The sequence below is a fragment of the Nerophis lumbriciformis genome, linkage group LG09 (genome assembly GCF_033978685.3).
Source record: "Nerophis lumbriciformis linkage group LG09, RoL_Nlum_v2.1, whole genome shotgun sequence".
Classification (NCBI taxonomy): Eukaryota; Metazoa; Chordata; class Actinopteri; order Syngnathiformes; family Syngnathidae; genus Nerophis; species Nerophis lumbriciformis.
Window position 1 is genome coordinate 44,201,612 of NC_084556.2, and position 15,508 is coordinate 44,217,119.

Sequence of the window (15,508 nt, forward strand, 5' to 3'; positions counted from 1 at the left end):
ATACTTGCAGTGTTGATGGAGGGTTTTTAATTTATTCTTGAGAGCTTTGAAGGCTACAAGGGTGACTCCCATTTGCAGCCTCTTCCAGGTGTTTTTTTATCATCTTTAAAATCATAAAAAAACAAAAGACATGTGTTCTGGTCTCTTATAATGATCGTGAACAATAAAATCCCCAAAAAGTGCAGTTCCCCTTTAAACTGGAAAAGAGAATGATCTGACATTTAAACAAATGTTTACCTCTGGGTGGGGAATGTCGTCAACATAGACGTTGTTGACTTCAAGAAGCCTGTCTCCATCTTGTAGTCCACAACGTGCTGCCACCCCTCCTGAAAGCACGTTTCTAATGATGTGACCACGCTGCGTCCATTCCAAGCGCAGATGAAAGCCAAAAGATTCTCCTTCCTCCTTCTTCAGCACACACAGGCGAGGTCTGGCGGTTGACTCTGAGAAAGAAAAGATTGTGTAATAGCGTTTTCTCCACTGGATCATTAGAAGCTTGTTACCTTCCGTGTGTACCATCAGTGGGTTGTCGATTCCCTCTTTAGGGTTAAATGTAAACTTCCTGCACAGAAAGAATAGACACTTGATTTATTTTTGGGTACAGTAAAGTTCCATGACATAAAAAAAGCTCAATAAGCTTAGCAAAACAATTCGACTAGAGTAAAATATTCATGTACTATCTGTTTCCCTGGCAGTACTTTCAAGTTCTATTTGAAGAAAGTTGGAAAAAGAAGGATCGGAAAAAAAGCAAGACTTACTCAGTACAACCTTTCATTTTCAGCAGTTCTAAAAACAAAGATCAGATAAAGTGAATATTTTTCAATGACATTTCAGATGTTTTCAAGCACTTGTTAACTTAGAGCTCTGTGAAAGTATGTACTGTACTCGGCTTCAAGAGGAGCATTACATTACTGAGTGCAACTGCTGCTAGTACTACCTGTACTCGCTAACTTCAAATGAACAACCATAGTAAAATTGAATCTTACACTCTTGGATAGGGTTAGAATTCCAAGAACCGTGTAAATCATTTGTGATTAAATAATCCACTAACCAGGCTCACCGCAGTTTGACTTTAGACACAAAAATATCAATTCTACTGCACCCTGTTCTCCAAACATGGCAGGAATCACTTGTAAAGCATAGTTCTCTAGACGTGGCTTACTATATTGTTCATGCATGCCATCTCGGGTGACTGTGGCTGTGTTTTGGCTCCCGCACATACTGGGAGACAAATATACTGTACATACATACAGTACAGCATACATACATACATACATGCAAAAGCAGATACATACAATTATACATATACATGTATAATCACATACATACTTAAATATGCACATACACACATACATTTGCACATTATACATACAAACTTAAATACATATAATACGCACACACATATACAGTATCCATCCATCCATCTTCTTCCGCTTATCCGAGGTCGGGTCGCGGGGGCAGCAGCCTAAGCAGGGAAGCCCAGACTTCCCTCTCCCCAGCCACCTCGTCCAGCTCCTCCCGGGGGATCCCGAGGCGTTCCCAGGCCAGCCGGGAGACATAGTCTTCCCAACGTGTCCTGGGTCTTCCTCGTGGCCTCCTACCGGTCGGACATGCCCTAAACACCTCCTTAGGGAGGCGCTCGGGTGGCATCCTGACCAGATGCCCGAACCACCTCATCTGGCTCCTCTCGATGCGGAGGAGCAGCGGCTTTACTTTGAGCTCCCCCCGGATGACAGCTTCTCACCCTATCTCTAAGGGAGAGCCCCGCCACCCGGCGGAGGAAACTCATTTCGGCCGCTTGTACCCGTGATCTTGTCCTTTCGGTCATAACCCAAAGCTCATGACCATAGGTGAGGATGGGAACGTAGATCGACCGGTAAATTGAGAGCTTTGCCTTCCGGCTCAGCTCCTTCTTCACCACAACGGATTGATACAGCGTCCGCATTACTGAAGACACCGCACCGATCCGCCTGTCAATCTCACGATCCACTCTTCCCTCACTCGTGAACAAGACTCCGAGGTACTTGAACTCCTCCACTTGGGGTATAGCAGATAAATACAAGTGCTGTGAATCTTTGGGCATCGCACAATTTGATTTGATTTAATTCTGGGGGGTAACGATTTGATTCAGAAGTGATTCTCGATTGAAAATAACTCTCGATTCAAAATCTATACTTTTTAATAACATTGGATGCCAGTTCTATAATTCATTTTGTTCCTCCATAAAATAAACAGCTCTGATCAATTTCTATATTACTTAAAAGAACTGGTTTCGATACGGACAAGCGGTAGCAAAAATTGATGAATGGATGGGTTTTGTTTAATAAAACTACCCAAACATTTAATAAAGTCAAATACAAATAAGGCAACAAGAAAAGTACTTTCCTCTTGTCTAAAGCAAATCTGTACAGCAAATATGGGCACCTACATCAACAATATGATTTGCCTGAGTGGCTGGACAGGACAGATTAAAGAAACTATATATATATATATATATATATATATATATATATATATATATATATATATATATATACATAGTTTCTATATATATATAATTTATAAGTTTTTTTATATCATTATTATTATAATTGTAAAAAAATATATTTTTGGGGCCGATTAAGAATCGTTACAAATAAGCATCGCAATTCATTGGAAAATCTATTTTTTTTACACCCCGAATACGCACATATACACATACATATAGGCATTCTTACATACATACATACATACAGTTGTGGGCAAAAGTTTACATACACTTGTAAAGAACATAATGTCATGGCTGTCTTGAGTTTCCAAATATTTCTGCAATTTATTTTTTTGTGATATAGTGATTGTAGCACATACTTGTTGGTCACAAAAAACATTCATGAAGTTTGGTTGTTTTATGAATTTATTATGGGTCTACTGAAAATGTGACCAAATCTGCTGGGTCAAAAGTATATATACAGCGATGTTACTATTTGGTTACATGTTCCTTGGCAAGTTTCACTGCAAAAAGGCGCTTTTGGTAGCCATCCACAAGCTTCTGGCAAGCTTCTGGTTGAATTTTTGACCACTCCTTTTGATAAAATTTGTGCAATTTGACATCACATGGACAAATATAAGAACTTCTGGAGGAAAGTTCTGTGGTCAGATGAAACAAAAATTGAGCTGTTTGGCCATAATATCCAGCAATATGTTTGGAGGAGAAAAGGTGAGGCCTTTAATCCCAGGACCACCATTCCTACGGTCAAGTATGGTGGTGGTAGTATTATGCTCTGGGCCTGTTTTGCTGCCAGTGGAACTGGTGCTTTACAGAGAGTAAATAGGACAATGAAAAAAAAGGATTTCCTCCAAATTCTTCAGGACAACCTAAAATCATCAGCCCGGAGGTTGGGTCTTGGGAGCATTTGGGTGTTCCAACAGGACAATGACCCCAAACACACGTCAAAAGTGGTAAAGGAATGGCTAAATCAGGCTAGAATTAAGGTTTTAGAATGGCCTTCCCAAAGTCCTGACTTAAACGTGTGGACAATGCTGAAGAAACAAGTCCATGTCAGAAAACCAATAAATTTAGCTGAACTGCACCCATTTTTGTCAAGAAGAGTGGTCAAAAATTCATCCAGAAGCTTGTGGATGGCTACCAAATATTAACATTGCTGTATGTATACTTTTGACCCAGCAGATGTGGTCACATTTTCAGTAGACCCATAATAAATTCATAAAAGAACCAAACTTTATGAATGTTTATTGTGACCAACAAGTATGTGCTCCAATCACTCTATCACAAAAAAATAAGAGTCGCAGAAATGATTGGAAATTTAAGATAGCCATGACATTATGTTCTTTACAAGTGTATGTAACTGTTTTTTTTTATTTAAATTCATTGTTAATATCAACTTTTCAGCTTTTTGTCATTACATGATGCCTTTACCTCTGTTTTTACATTTTGATAGAGGTAGGTATTTGTTTTGTAATTTATTTATTTTTTAAGTTATGTACATGTAGATGCTGTATCGGGATAGATCCAGTAAGCAGAAATATGTCGTATAGGAATTAACTATACACAATAACACATTAACAACACGCTATGTCACATGAATGGTTTTTAAAGTAATACCTTTGTGACATTAAAAAAACACATTTAATGTAAAACAACATGATGTTTTCTTTTTGATATCAATATAAAACTCAAAGCAGTTTGGCTAATGAAGATGAAGTCTGATAAACAAGCTTTGTTCTTCTCCAACGCCTCCTAGTGGTTCAGTGCAAAAGTTTGGCCAACAAAAATAAAGGAGGAGTGGCACCTCTGCTATCAAATACACAATCTTCACAGCCAGCGTTCAATTCGATGAGATGGCAAAACATTTTAGCTAGTATTGATGTTATTTGATCACTGATACAGTGTGCAGTTAAATAAAGGACGAGTGAACAACCCAGTCAACAAAGTAAAGACTTTATAAACAAGTTGTGACAACGTTCACAACACATCGCAACACACGTCAATAACTCTCAGTCACAGCAGCTGATGGACGCTGTATTGAGAAAATAAAAGCAAACTCAAATAGTTTTCTCTGCTGTATACTTTTAGTGTGGTGACAAGTGCATCTGTCTCCAATATTGTCCACACCTGTCTCCATCTAAACACAGCAGTGCGCTCTTCAACGCACGCCGAGAAGCGAGGGAAAATGACGTTAAACCAAGCGCTTGGCTCCGTTTACTCCGAGGGGAAATCTCAGCAGCAAAGTCTGTGTTGTTAGTCCGCCATGATTGTCAAGCCAAACAATGCTAGTGCGCATGCGCCTGACTTCGTCTTGCCAAAAATGCATTAATAAATGACGGGGTTTCGGTAATTAAAAAATTAGATGATATTACTAACCATCGGGAATTTCCTCACGAATTATCAGTATACCGTTTACCGTTACATCCCTCGTCCATTAACAAGTAAAATGTCAAGGGCGGTAACGGCATGTTCTTGCCGTCAATGTTGGTCAATTTTTTAGGGCTTACGGCAAATGACGAGGGCGGTCGCGGCTTTTGCCGCAGTTGTCGTGGTTAGATTCGAGCCCTGCATACAATCACGCTTCAGCAAACACATTTTTAAATACAAGTATACAAAAATACACACCCACATCACATAAAGCACGGCACATTGCTAAAGCTTGACCTATCTTTACCATAAATGTCTAAAAGGTTAATATAGTCCGCTCCTTTTTCTTCCTCCACTCTTCTCTCCTTTCTTTTGTTATCAAATTGTTCATTACATTTATGTATTGTTGTGTTTGAAGCGATCGTAATATTGATAATAGACGTAAGAGGTAATTGCAGTTCATTATTAATATTGTTACTTCTATTGGTATTATTATTATTTTAATTGTAATGAAAAAATGTTAATCGTCATTACTGTGTTAGTATCTTCTGTAATGTATTTTTCTTTATAATTACTGGTATCATATTTGTATATATCGTATTTGCTGATATACCTTTGTTGTTTTAATTTTGCTGTTATCTCTCTCTGTCTTGTCCCTATCTTGTTCCCACAATTTTTTGTCTGTCCTCTTTTTTATACATCGTTTTGAAGATGTAGTTTTGTTGTTTTGTTGTTGTTGTTTTGTTGTTGTTGTTGTCCCTCTCTGTTTTGTCCACCTTTTGTCCCTACAATTCCCTCCTGTCTTGTTTTTCTTCTTCTCTTTTTTCTATCCCCTACTGCTCCGGTCTGGCTGCGTGAAACACCAATACATCTAAACATTTAATAAAGTCAAATACAAATACGTTTGTGATTTAGGGCTATATAAATAAACATTGATTGATTGATTGAAATAAGGCAACAAGAGAAATATCCACACTTCTCTTTTCTAAAGCAAATCTGTACAGCAGATATGGGCATCTTAATCAATAATATGACTTGCCTGAGTGGCTGCACAGGACATGTTAGAAGAAAAAAATAATCATAAAATAATTAATTAAATCATGAAAAGTTATTTTAATTTTACATTAAAAATAATTGTATATATTTAATTCCCAATGCAAATTATTTAATGATACATTTAAGTAATTATTTAAAGTATATGTATATATATATATATATATATATATATATATATATATATATATATATATATATATATATATATATATATATATATATATATATATATATATATATATATATATATATATATATATATATATATATATGTTTCCTATTTGACCCTCCATAAATCTGACTCCCGCTCTCTCCAGTTCCATCTTTCAAAGAACACAATCAGGTTTCGAATAATTTGTAATGATTTTCACTTAGTAGACATTGTTAGTTAAATTGGGGTCCTAAGCAGAATTGTATTTAGATTTTTTGGTACCCATAAACAAACTTGAATTTAATTTGTGGCATATTTTAAACTAAAATTAATTCATGGTATATTAATGGTTCAATAATATTTTTTGTGCAAAATAACAAACATAATTACAACATACATTTGCAAACCTTCCTGACACAGTAGGAAGTCCTTACAGGACCAGCAGTAGCGCTGCGTGCCACAAGGGACAGTGGGCATGTCTGGGGACATTGGCCATTTTATTGTAATTAGTGATAGAGCAAGAATGGGCTAGGACCAAGTTTTCAGTAAAATTTCATAATAATTGACATTTTTATACAATAGAGAGCGGCGGCCCCAATCATGCACCTAAAATCTACAAGTGAAGAAGTCTTTTGGACACAAAAACAAATGTTCAACCTTTGCTAATGGCAATCATTACTCAAATAGTAACTGTAGACGCTTCAAACAAACTCAGCCTGATAGACATGCCTTGTCATCGTTGTCCCGTAATCTCTTATCAATGTCTACCGTGCATGCTGTTCCAGTAACAGCATGTACATCATAAAAATGTGGATGTGAAGAACTTCTTACAATTGAAGTGCTTTAATGGATCAATAATCGCTTTTCCTTCTGTTTACAATACATTAGTCAACACAGAAAGACATTCCGTTAATAGTAGACAACACACTACCTGGCATTTTCTACGGTGTTTCTTACAGCGTATATCAAAGTGTACTTTGTAAGTAAAACTGAAACTACAACGTACAAATAATACACACTAATGGTAAATAATAGTATTAGATTTGCAGATCAAAGCAATGATAAAATAAGTGAAATGTACTACCTGTATCTGGCATGCTGCTGTAGTTGTGGTAGGAATAGTAGCAGCAGGAGGAGGAGGAGGAAGAAGAGAAGGAGGAGAAATAGTTGTAGTAGTACACAGTGAAAGATGTACTAAAGGGAGTAAAGGACACGCAATGTGATGAGAGAGTGGCTCCTCCCCAGAATAACAGTACAAGGCAAAGTTTAACTACAAATAACTTGTATTTCATTTTATCTGCGTCGTCATGGCAATGAAGGAGATACTATACAAGGTGCGGATATGACAGGAAAAACACAGAATACTCTTACATCATATTCAAACATATATTAAAACAAAGATAAGGATCTCACTGAACATCTGAACTTCATGTTTCCAAGTGAGAAATAACTGCACGTATAATATGTACTGTATGACCTTGTACAATTCTGATAAGATTACACAAGTAAGAATAAGACTATATTTGTTTATTTTCCAGTAAAAAAAGATAAGGATAATGTTATTAACCCCGACACAAAATGTATCAAATGTTATACCTCATATATTATTATAATACTACCCCATTCAACACTTTATAAAAAAAAATATACCAAATACAATACTAGATAAAAAAAAAAAAATATTACCACACACATACAATACTGTAAGCCTTCCCGGTAAAGTCTATTCAGGTGTACTGGAGAGGAGGCTACGCCGGATAGTCAAACCTCGGATTCAGGAGGAACAGTGTGGTTTTCGTCCTGGTCGTGGAACTTTGGACCAGCTCTATACTCTCGGCAGTCCGTGAGGGTGCATGGGAGTTTGCCCAACCAGTCTAAATGTGCTTTGTGGACTTGGAGAAGGCATTCGACCGTGTACACCGGGAATGGGGTAACGGACTGTCTGATTGTGGTGGTCCACTCCCTGTATGATCAGTGTCAGAGCTTGGTCCGCATTGCCGGCAGTAAGTCGGACCCGTTTCCAGTGAGGGTTGGACTCCGCCAAGGCTGCCCTTTGTCACCGATTATGTTCATAACTTTTATGGACAGAATTTATAGGCGCAGTCAGGGCGTTGAGTGGATCTGGTTTGGTGACTGCAGGATTCGGTCTCTGCTTTTTGCAGATGATGTGGTCCTGATGGCTTCATCTGGCTACGATCTTAGGCTCTCACTGGATCGGTTCGCAGCCGAGTGTGAAGCGACTGGGATGGGAATCAGCACCTTCGAGTCCGAGTCCGAGTCCATGGTTCTCGCCCGGAAAAGGGTGGAGTGCCATCTCCGGGTTGGGGAGGAGATCATGCCCCAAGTGGAGGAGTTGAAGTACCTCGAAGTCTTGCTCACGAGTGAGGGAAGAGTGGATCGTGAGATCGACAGGCGGATCGGTGCGGCGTCTTCAGTAATGCGGACGCTGTATCGTTCCGTTGTGGTGAAGAAGGAGCTGAGCCGTAAGGCAAAGCTCTCAATTTACCGGTCCATCTACATTCCCATCCTCACCTATGGTCATAAGCTTTGGGTTATGACCGAAAGGACAAGATCACGGGTACAAGCGGCCGAAATGAGCTTCCTACGCCGGGTGGCGGGGATCTCCCTTAGAGATAGGGTGAGAAGCTCTGTCATCCGGGGGGAGCTCAAAGTAAAGCCGCTGCTCCTCCACATCGAGAGGAGCCAGATGAGATGGTTCGGGCATGTGGTCAGGATGCCACCCGAACGCCTCCCTAGGGAGGTGTTTCGGGCACGTCCGACCGGTAGGAGGCCACGGGGAAGACCCAGAACACGTTGGGAAGACTATGTCTCCCGGCTGGCCTGGGAACGCCTCGGGATCCCCCATGAAGAGCTGGACGAAGTGGCTGGGGAGAGGGTAGTCTGGGCTTCCCTACTTAGGCTGCTGCCCCCGCGACCCGACCTCGGATAAGCGGAAGAAGATGGATGGATGGACATACAATACTGTATAAAAATATTCATACCACATACAATATTGTACAAGAAATCAATCAATCAATGTTTATTTATATAGCCCTAAATCACAAGTGTCTCAAAGGGCTGCACAAGCCACAACGACATCCTCGGTACAGAGCCCACATAAGGGCAAGGAAAAACTCACCCCAGTGGGACGTCAATGTGAATGACCATGAGAAATCACCACATACAATACTGTATAAAAATGTACACTACATACAATATTGTTTAAGAAATTACCACATACAATACTGTATAAAATATTATACCACAAACAATATTGTATAAAAGGTATTATTACCACATGCAATACTGTATAAAACAAATATTACCACATACAATACTGTGTAAAAAGTATACCACCTACACATACAAGTTGTACTGTACTATATACTATACTGTTTAAACGTTTTCAGCTACTGTAACTTTAAATATGTTGTTTTCGCAGTAGGTTTATTTTTATTCTATACTGTAGTTATGCATTTGTTTATCAGCCATTTAAGTCCTAAATGTGTAAAGTAAAAAATAATAAATAATTTTCTGTGTCAAAAATAATTTTTTATTACGTTTTTTATGAACTTTTCATTCTTCTTGACACCAATATGATCAAATTCAACAGTACAAAGTGTAGTGTGAAATGATCTACTGTAGTTGTGTTATTAATTTTAATTGTTGATGACACAAATGTAATCATATTCAACAGTACAAAATATACTGTAAACTGATCATCTCGTTTTGTTATTAATATTAATTGCTGATCACAGAAATATGATCACATTTAACAGTAGAAAATATACTGAAAAATTACCATCTACTGAAGTTTTGTTATTAATTTTCATAGCAGAGGCCACAAGGTGGCACTATGTTTCCAAGAAAATCCCACGTTTGCAAGGAGCAAAGTCCCAAACAGAATCAATCAGTAACGTCATCAGCAAGTCAGACTTTGTATTGTTTGTCCAAGCATAATAATTTATGATTTATTTGACACTTGACTTCAACTTGCACATATGAAAATAGTGTAAAGTATATCATAGTTGTGCTTTATAAAAAGGTTTAAAGTTCATATCCTGCTTAGTTAGGGACTGTTAAATGTATATCCCACAATATTATTGAATCACCACCATCTCCTACATGAATCGCCACCTTAACGTGGTTGAGGAGTTTGAGTACCCAAATGATCCAAGGAGCTATGTACCAGACTACATGCGCCTGGTAGGGTTTCCAAGGCAAACTGGTCCGAGGTGATAGGTCAGACTAAAAGCGGTTCAGAAGACTCTTATGAAGGAAAGAAAATCGAGGAACCGCACCTTGCACAGGCCCCACTCTGGAGCCACACCCAGGGCAGGGGCTTGTCAATGAGCACCTGCTGGCACGGAGTCCGGCCGGGCACAGCCCGAAAGAGAGACGTGGAATCACCCCCCCAGCAGACCCACCACCTGCAGGGGTACCCATGAGAGTCCGGTGCTATGTGGACTAGGTAGCAGTCGAAGGCAAATGCCTCGGCAAACCGGTCCTCTGTTGCCAAATCTGGTTTTCGGGACATGGAATGTCACAGACCTTTGGGGAAGGAGCCTGAGCTTGTGCTTGAGGTCGAGAGATACAGTCGGGCTCACCTCAACTCACTGGAACCAAACTCTTTGGGAGGGGTTTGACTTTGCTTTATGCTGGAGTTGCCGCGGGGAATAGGCAGCAAACAGGTGTGGGCTTATTATGCTCCCTGGCTTGGCGCCTGTGTGCTGAAGTCATCCCAGGTGAACGAGAGGGTTATTTCCATGCGCCTTCAGGTCCGGGGACGGGTTCTGACTGTGGTTTGCACTTATGCGCCAAATGGCAGTTCGGAGTACCCGGCCTTCTTGGGCACCCTAGAGGGAGTGCTGCAGGGCGTCACCCCTGGGGACTTCGTCGTTCTACTGGGTGACTTCAACGCCCAAGTTGGCAAAGACAGTGAAACCTGGAGGGGATTGGGAGGAACGGCCTCCCCGATCTGAATCATAGTGGTGTTCTGTTATTGGACTTCTGTGCTAGCCACAGTTTGTCCATAACAAACACCATGTTCAAACATCAGTGTGCCCACAAGTGCACATGGCACCAGGACACGGGTTCTGACTGTGGTTTGCACGTATGCGCCAAATGGCAGTTCGGAGTACTTGGCCTTCTTGGGGACCCTAGAGGGAGTGCTGCAGGGCGTCCCCCCTGGGGACTTCGTCGTTCTACTGGGTGACTTCAACGCCCAAGTTGGCAAAGACAGCGAAACCTGGAGGGGATTGGGAGGAACGGCCTCCCCGGTCTGAATCATAGTGGTATTCTGTTATTGGACTTCTGTGCTAGCCACAGTTTGTCCATTAGAAACACCATGTTCAAACATCAGTGTGCCCACAAGTGCACATGGCACCAGAACACGCTAGGTCGCAGGTCGATGATCGACTTTGTAGTCTTTTCATCAGATACACGACCGCATGTCTTGAACACTCGGGTGAAGAGAGGGGCTGAGCTGTCAACTGATCACCACCTGGTGGTGAGTTGGATCAGGTGGCGGTGGAGGAAGCCGGACAAAAACGTTTAGTGAGGGTTAGCTGGCAACGTTTGGTGGAGGCTTCCATCCGCCAGATCTTCTCCGGCAGAGCTTCAACTGTATTCCGAGGGAGGTGGGGGACATTGAATCCGAATAGGCCGTGTTCCATACCTCCATTGCTGCTGCTGCTGATCAGAGCTGTGGTTGCAAGGTGGTTGGTGCCTGTCATGACGGCAAGCCCCGAACCCGATGGTGGACACCAGATGTAAAGGGGGCCGTCAGGCTGAAGAAGGTTTTTCTACCGAGCATGACTCGCTTGTGGGACTCCCAAAGAAGCTGACAGGTACCGATAAGCCAAGCGAGCCACGGTTTTGGCGGTGGCGGAAGCAAAAACTTGGGCATGGGAGGAGTTTGGGGATTTCAGTCGGCCTCAAAGAGATTCTGGCAAACCATCCGACGCCTCAGGAGTGGGAAGCAGTGCCCTGTCCACACTGTGTATAGTGGGGGTGGAAACCTGCTGACTATTACTGAGGATATAGTTGGGCAGTGGAAGGAATACTTTGAGGATCTCCTTAATCCTACAGACATACCCTCTGTAGAGGGTGCCCTTTGTCACCGGTCCTGTTCATTATCTTTATTGACAGGATTTCTATTTTATTTATAAATTAGTTTCTTCCGCAGGATGTCTGGCATCACCCTCAGAGAGAGGCTGAGGAGCTCGGTCATCCAGGAGAGACTCAGAGTAGAGCCGCTGCTCTTTCACATCGAGAGGAGCCAGCTGAGATGGCTCGGGCATCTACTACGGATGCCTCCTGGATGCCTACCTGGTGAGGTGTTTCGGGCATGTCCAGCCGGTAGGAGTACCTGGGGCAGACCTAGGACACGTTGGAGGGACTATGTCTCACAGCTGGCCTGGGAACGCCTCAGTCCGAGCCCCTGTGGAACTACAGGAGGTGGCCGGGGACAGCATCTCTGCTTTTTCATCCGTTTTTTTATAATCCATCAAGTTGTGTACAATAAATCCGCATTCTTCTCTTGGTTGAGACGCTCCAATTTCAACACAATACATTTATTAATAAAAAAGTATTATCCCCACTGTCAACAATGTTAATCACAAGCATTGAAACAGCGGATTAGTGGATTTTTTTATCGTTAAAGATGTTTAAGCACAAAGCAGCGGGGGCACTGCTGATCCACTCTCAACTAGTTTGGGGTCTGAAGAAGAACTGCATGATTAAAAAAACTTTGGCTAGGTAACTTTTAATGATCACTTTTTACATCACTTTTAATTCTGTTTGTGGTCACAGTTAAGATGGAGCCTATCTCAGCTGGTTTAATGCCTATCAAGGATGAGTTGCCAGCCAATCACCGTACGCCTTTTATTGTTTGTTATTGTTTTCCAATTGTTACCATTGTATACAATGTTATTATTACAGCTGAATATTGGCAACACTACATGATGTGATACAGTATTGCACTATTGTGATATATAGCAACATTCTACATAGTTCAGTGAAAAATGTAAAATGTAATAAAAATACAAGTTGTATATGTAAATCTGTATGTATACTAAACTTAGATGATCATTCATTGGAGAAACTGAGTCAACATTTTTTGTGTTCCTTCTACTTACTGCAGATTTTAAAATACTTAAGTACACTGATTTTAAAGTACATTGAATACATTGATTTAAAAATACATTGAGTAGAATTCAATACATTGAGTATAAAGTGCCATTGAGTACATTGGTTTTAATGTATTGTGGAGCTCTGCAATCGATGAGACAGGAGTTTAAGTTGGAAGTATTACCGGTATTTTAGCAACATTTTTTGCAAATGCGTATCTCATATCTGTGCGTCTAATCCAATTCACGTGTTTCTGGTGGTATGTTTTAAGTTGTCTCTCTTTTATGATATGTTCGTGGGTAAAAAAAAAATATGTATGTCCGTATTTCCTCGACTGGCTGTCATTTTACACGTGACTTTGCTAAGTTTCTGCTGTGAAAGAGATGTGTGTGCATAATCATATTTGTGTGTGCATATTCAGATGCGTGTATGTATAAAGCAATCAGATTCTAAGGGTTGTGTGTGAGTACAAAATGTGTGCATCTGTAATCAGAGTTGTGTGAAGCAGGAACCCTAATTCACTTTTTACACATGACTAGCTACATTTCTGCCGTGTATGTGTTGTACAAACCCCGTTTCCATATGAGTTGGGAAATTGTGTTAGATGTAAATATAAACGGAATACAATGATTTGCAAATCCTTTTCAACCCATATTCAATTGAATGCACTACAAAGACAAGATATTTGATGTTCAAACTCATAAACTTTATTTTTTTTTTGCAAATAATAATTAACTTAGAATTTCATGGCTGCAACACGTGCCAAAGTAGTTGGGAAAGGGCATGTTCACCACTGTGTTACATGGCCTTTCCTTTTAACAACACTCAGTAAACGTTTGGGAACTGAGGAGACACATTTTTTAAGCTTCTCAGGTGGAATTCTTTCCCATTCTTGCTTGATGTACAGCTTAAGTTGTTCAACAGTCCGGGGGTCTACGTTGTGGTATTTTAGGCTTCATAATGCGCCACACATTTTCAATGGGAGACAGGTCTGGACTACAGGCAGGCCAGTCTAGTACCCGCATTCTTTTACTATGAAGCCACGTTGATGTAAAACGTGGCTTGGTATTGTCTTGCTGAAATAAGCAGGGGTGTCCACGGTAACGTTGCTTGGATGGCAACATATGTTGCTCCAAAACCTGTATGTACCTTTCAGCATTAATGGCGCCTTCACAGATGTGTAAGTTACCCATGTCTTGGGCACTAATACACCCCCATGCCATCACACATGCTGGCTTTTCAACTCTGCGCCTATAACAATCCGGATGGTTCTTTTCCTCTTTGGTCCGGAGGACACGACGTCCACAGTTTCCAAAAACAATTTGAAATGTGGACTCGTCAGACCAGAGAACACTTTTCCACTTTGTATCAGTCCATCTTAAATGAGCTCAGGCCCAGCGAAGCCGACGGCGTTTCTGGGTGTTGTTGATAGACGGTTTTTGCCTTGCATAGGAGAGTTTTAACTTGCACTTACAGATGTAGCGACCAACTGTAGTTACTGACAGTGGGTTTCTGAAGTGTTCCTGAGCCCATGTGGTGATATCCTTTACACACTGATGTCGCTTGTTGATGCAGTACACCCTGAGGGATCGAAGGTCACAGGCTTCGCTGCTTACGTGCAGTGATTTCTCCAGCTTCTCTGAACCCTTTGATGATATTACGGACCGTAGATGGTGAAATCCCTAAATTCCTTGTAATAGCTGGTTGAGAAAGGTTTTTCTTAAACTGTTCAACAATTTGCTCACGCATTTGTTGACAAAGTGGTGACCCTCGCCCCATCCTTGTTTGTGAATGACTGAGCATTTCATGGAATCTACTTTTATACCCAATCATGGCACCCACCTGTTCCCAATTTGCCTGTTCACCTGTGGGATGTTCCAAATAAGTGTTTGATGAGCATTCCTCAACTTTATCAGTATTTATTGCCACCTTTCCCAACTTCTTTGTCATGTGTTGCTGGCATCAAATTCTAAAGTTAATGATTATTTGCAAAAAAAAAAAAATGTTAATCAGTTTGAACATCAAATATGTTGTCTTTGTAGCATATTCAACTGAATATGGGTTGAAAATGATTTGCAAATCATTGTATTCCGTTTATATTTACATCTAACACAATTTCCCAACTCATATGGAAACAGGGTTTGTATGTGGGTTCATACAGACTGCAATGCTTGTTATACAATGTAAGTCTTTATTTTCTTAACGTCAGTTCCTTGTAACACGTCTGGTTTTTCCCTGCCCCATCCTGTACCCACAGTCCGCTTCAAAATAAAAATACATCAGCAACAGGTAACAACCCAATTTGTATTTTTTATAAA

At 40.6% G+C, this 15,508-nt stretch overlaps 1 protein-coding gene and 1 long non-coding RNA gene across 2 annotated transcripts in view; one reads left to right on the plus strand and one right to left on the minus strand.

Annotated features, from left to right (window-relative positions):
* nherf4b (NHERF family PDZ scaffold protein 4b) overlaps positions 1–7,244 on the minus strand; it is a 29,829-nt gene extending 22,585 nt beyond the window's left edge. Inside the window, exons 1-4 of the mRNA XM_061963093.1 lie at positions 7,144–7,244; positions 759–786; positions 504–562; positions 238–443 (exon numbers count right to left, since the gene is read on the minus strand). Of these exons, the coding sequence (XP_061819077.1) occupies positions 238–443; positions 504–562; positions 759–786; positions 7,144–7,156 (306 nt within the window). The 5' untranslated portion in view covers positions 7,157–7,244. The remainder of the gene's footprint in view (positions 1–237; positions 444–503; positions 563–758; positions 787–7,143) is intronic.
* Positions 1–13,860, plus strand: part of LOC133607989 (uncharacterized) — a 38,187-nt gene extending 24,327 nt beyond the window's left edge. Inside the window, exon 5 of the long non-coding RNA XR_009815473.2 lies at positions 12,247–13,860. This is a non-coding gene — a long non-coding RNA (uncharacterized lncRNA). The remainder of the gene's footprint in view (positions 1–12,246) is intronic.
* Positions 13,861–15,508: the final 1,648 nt, after the last annotated feature.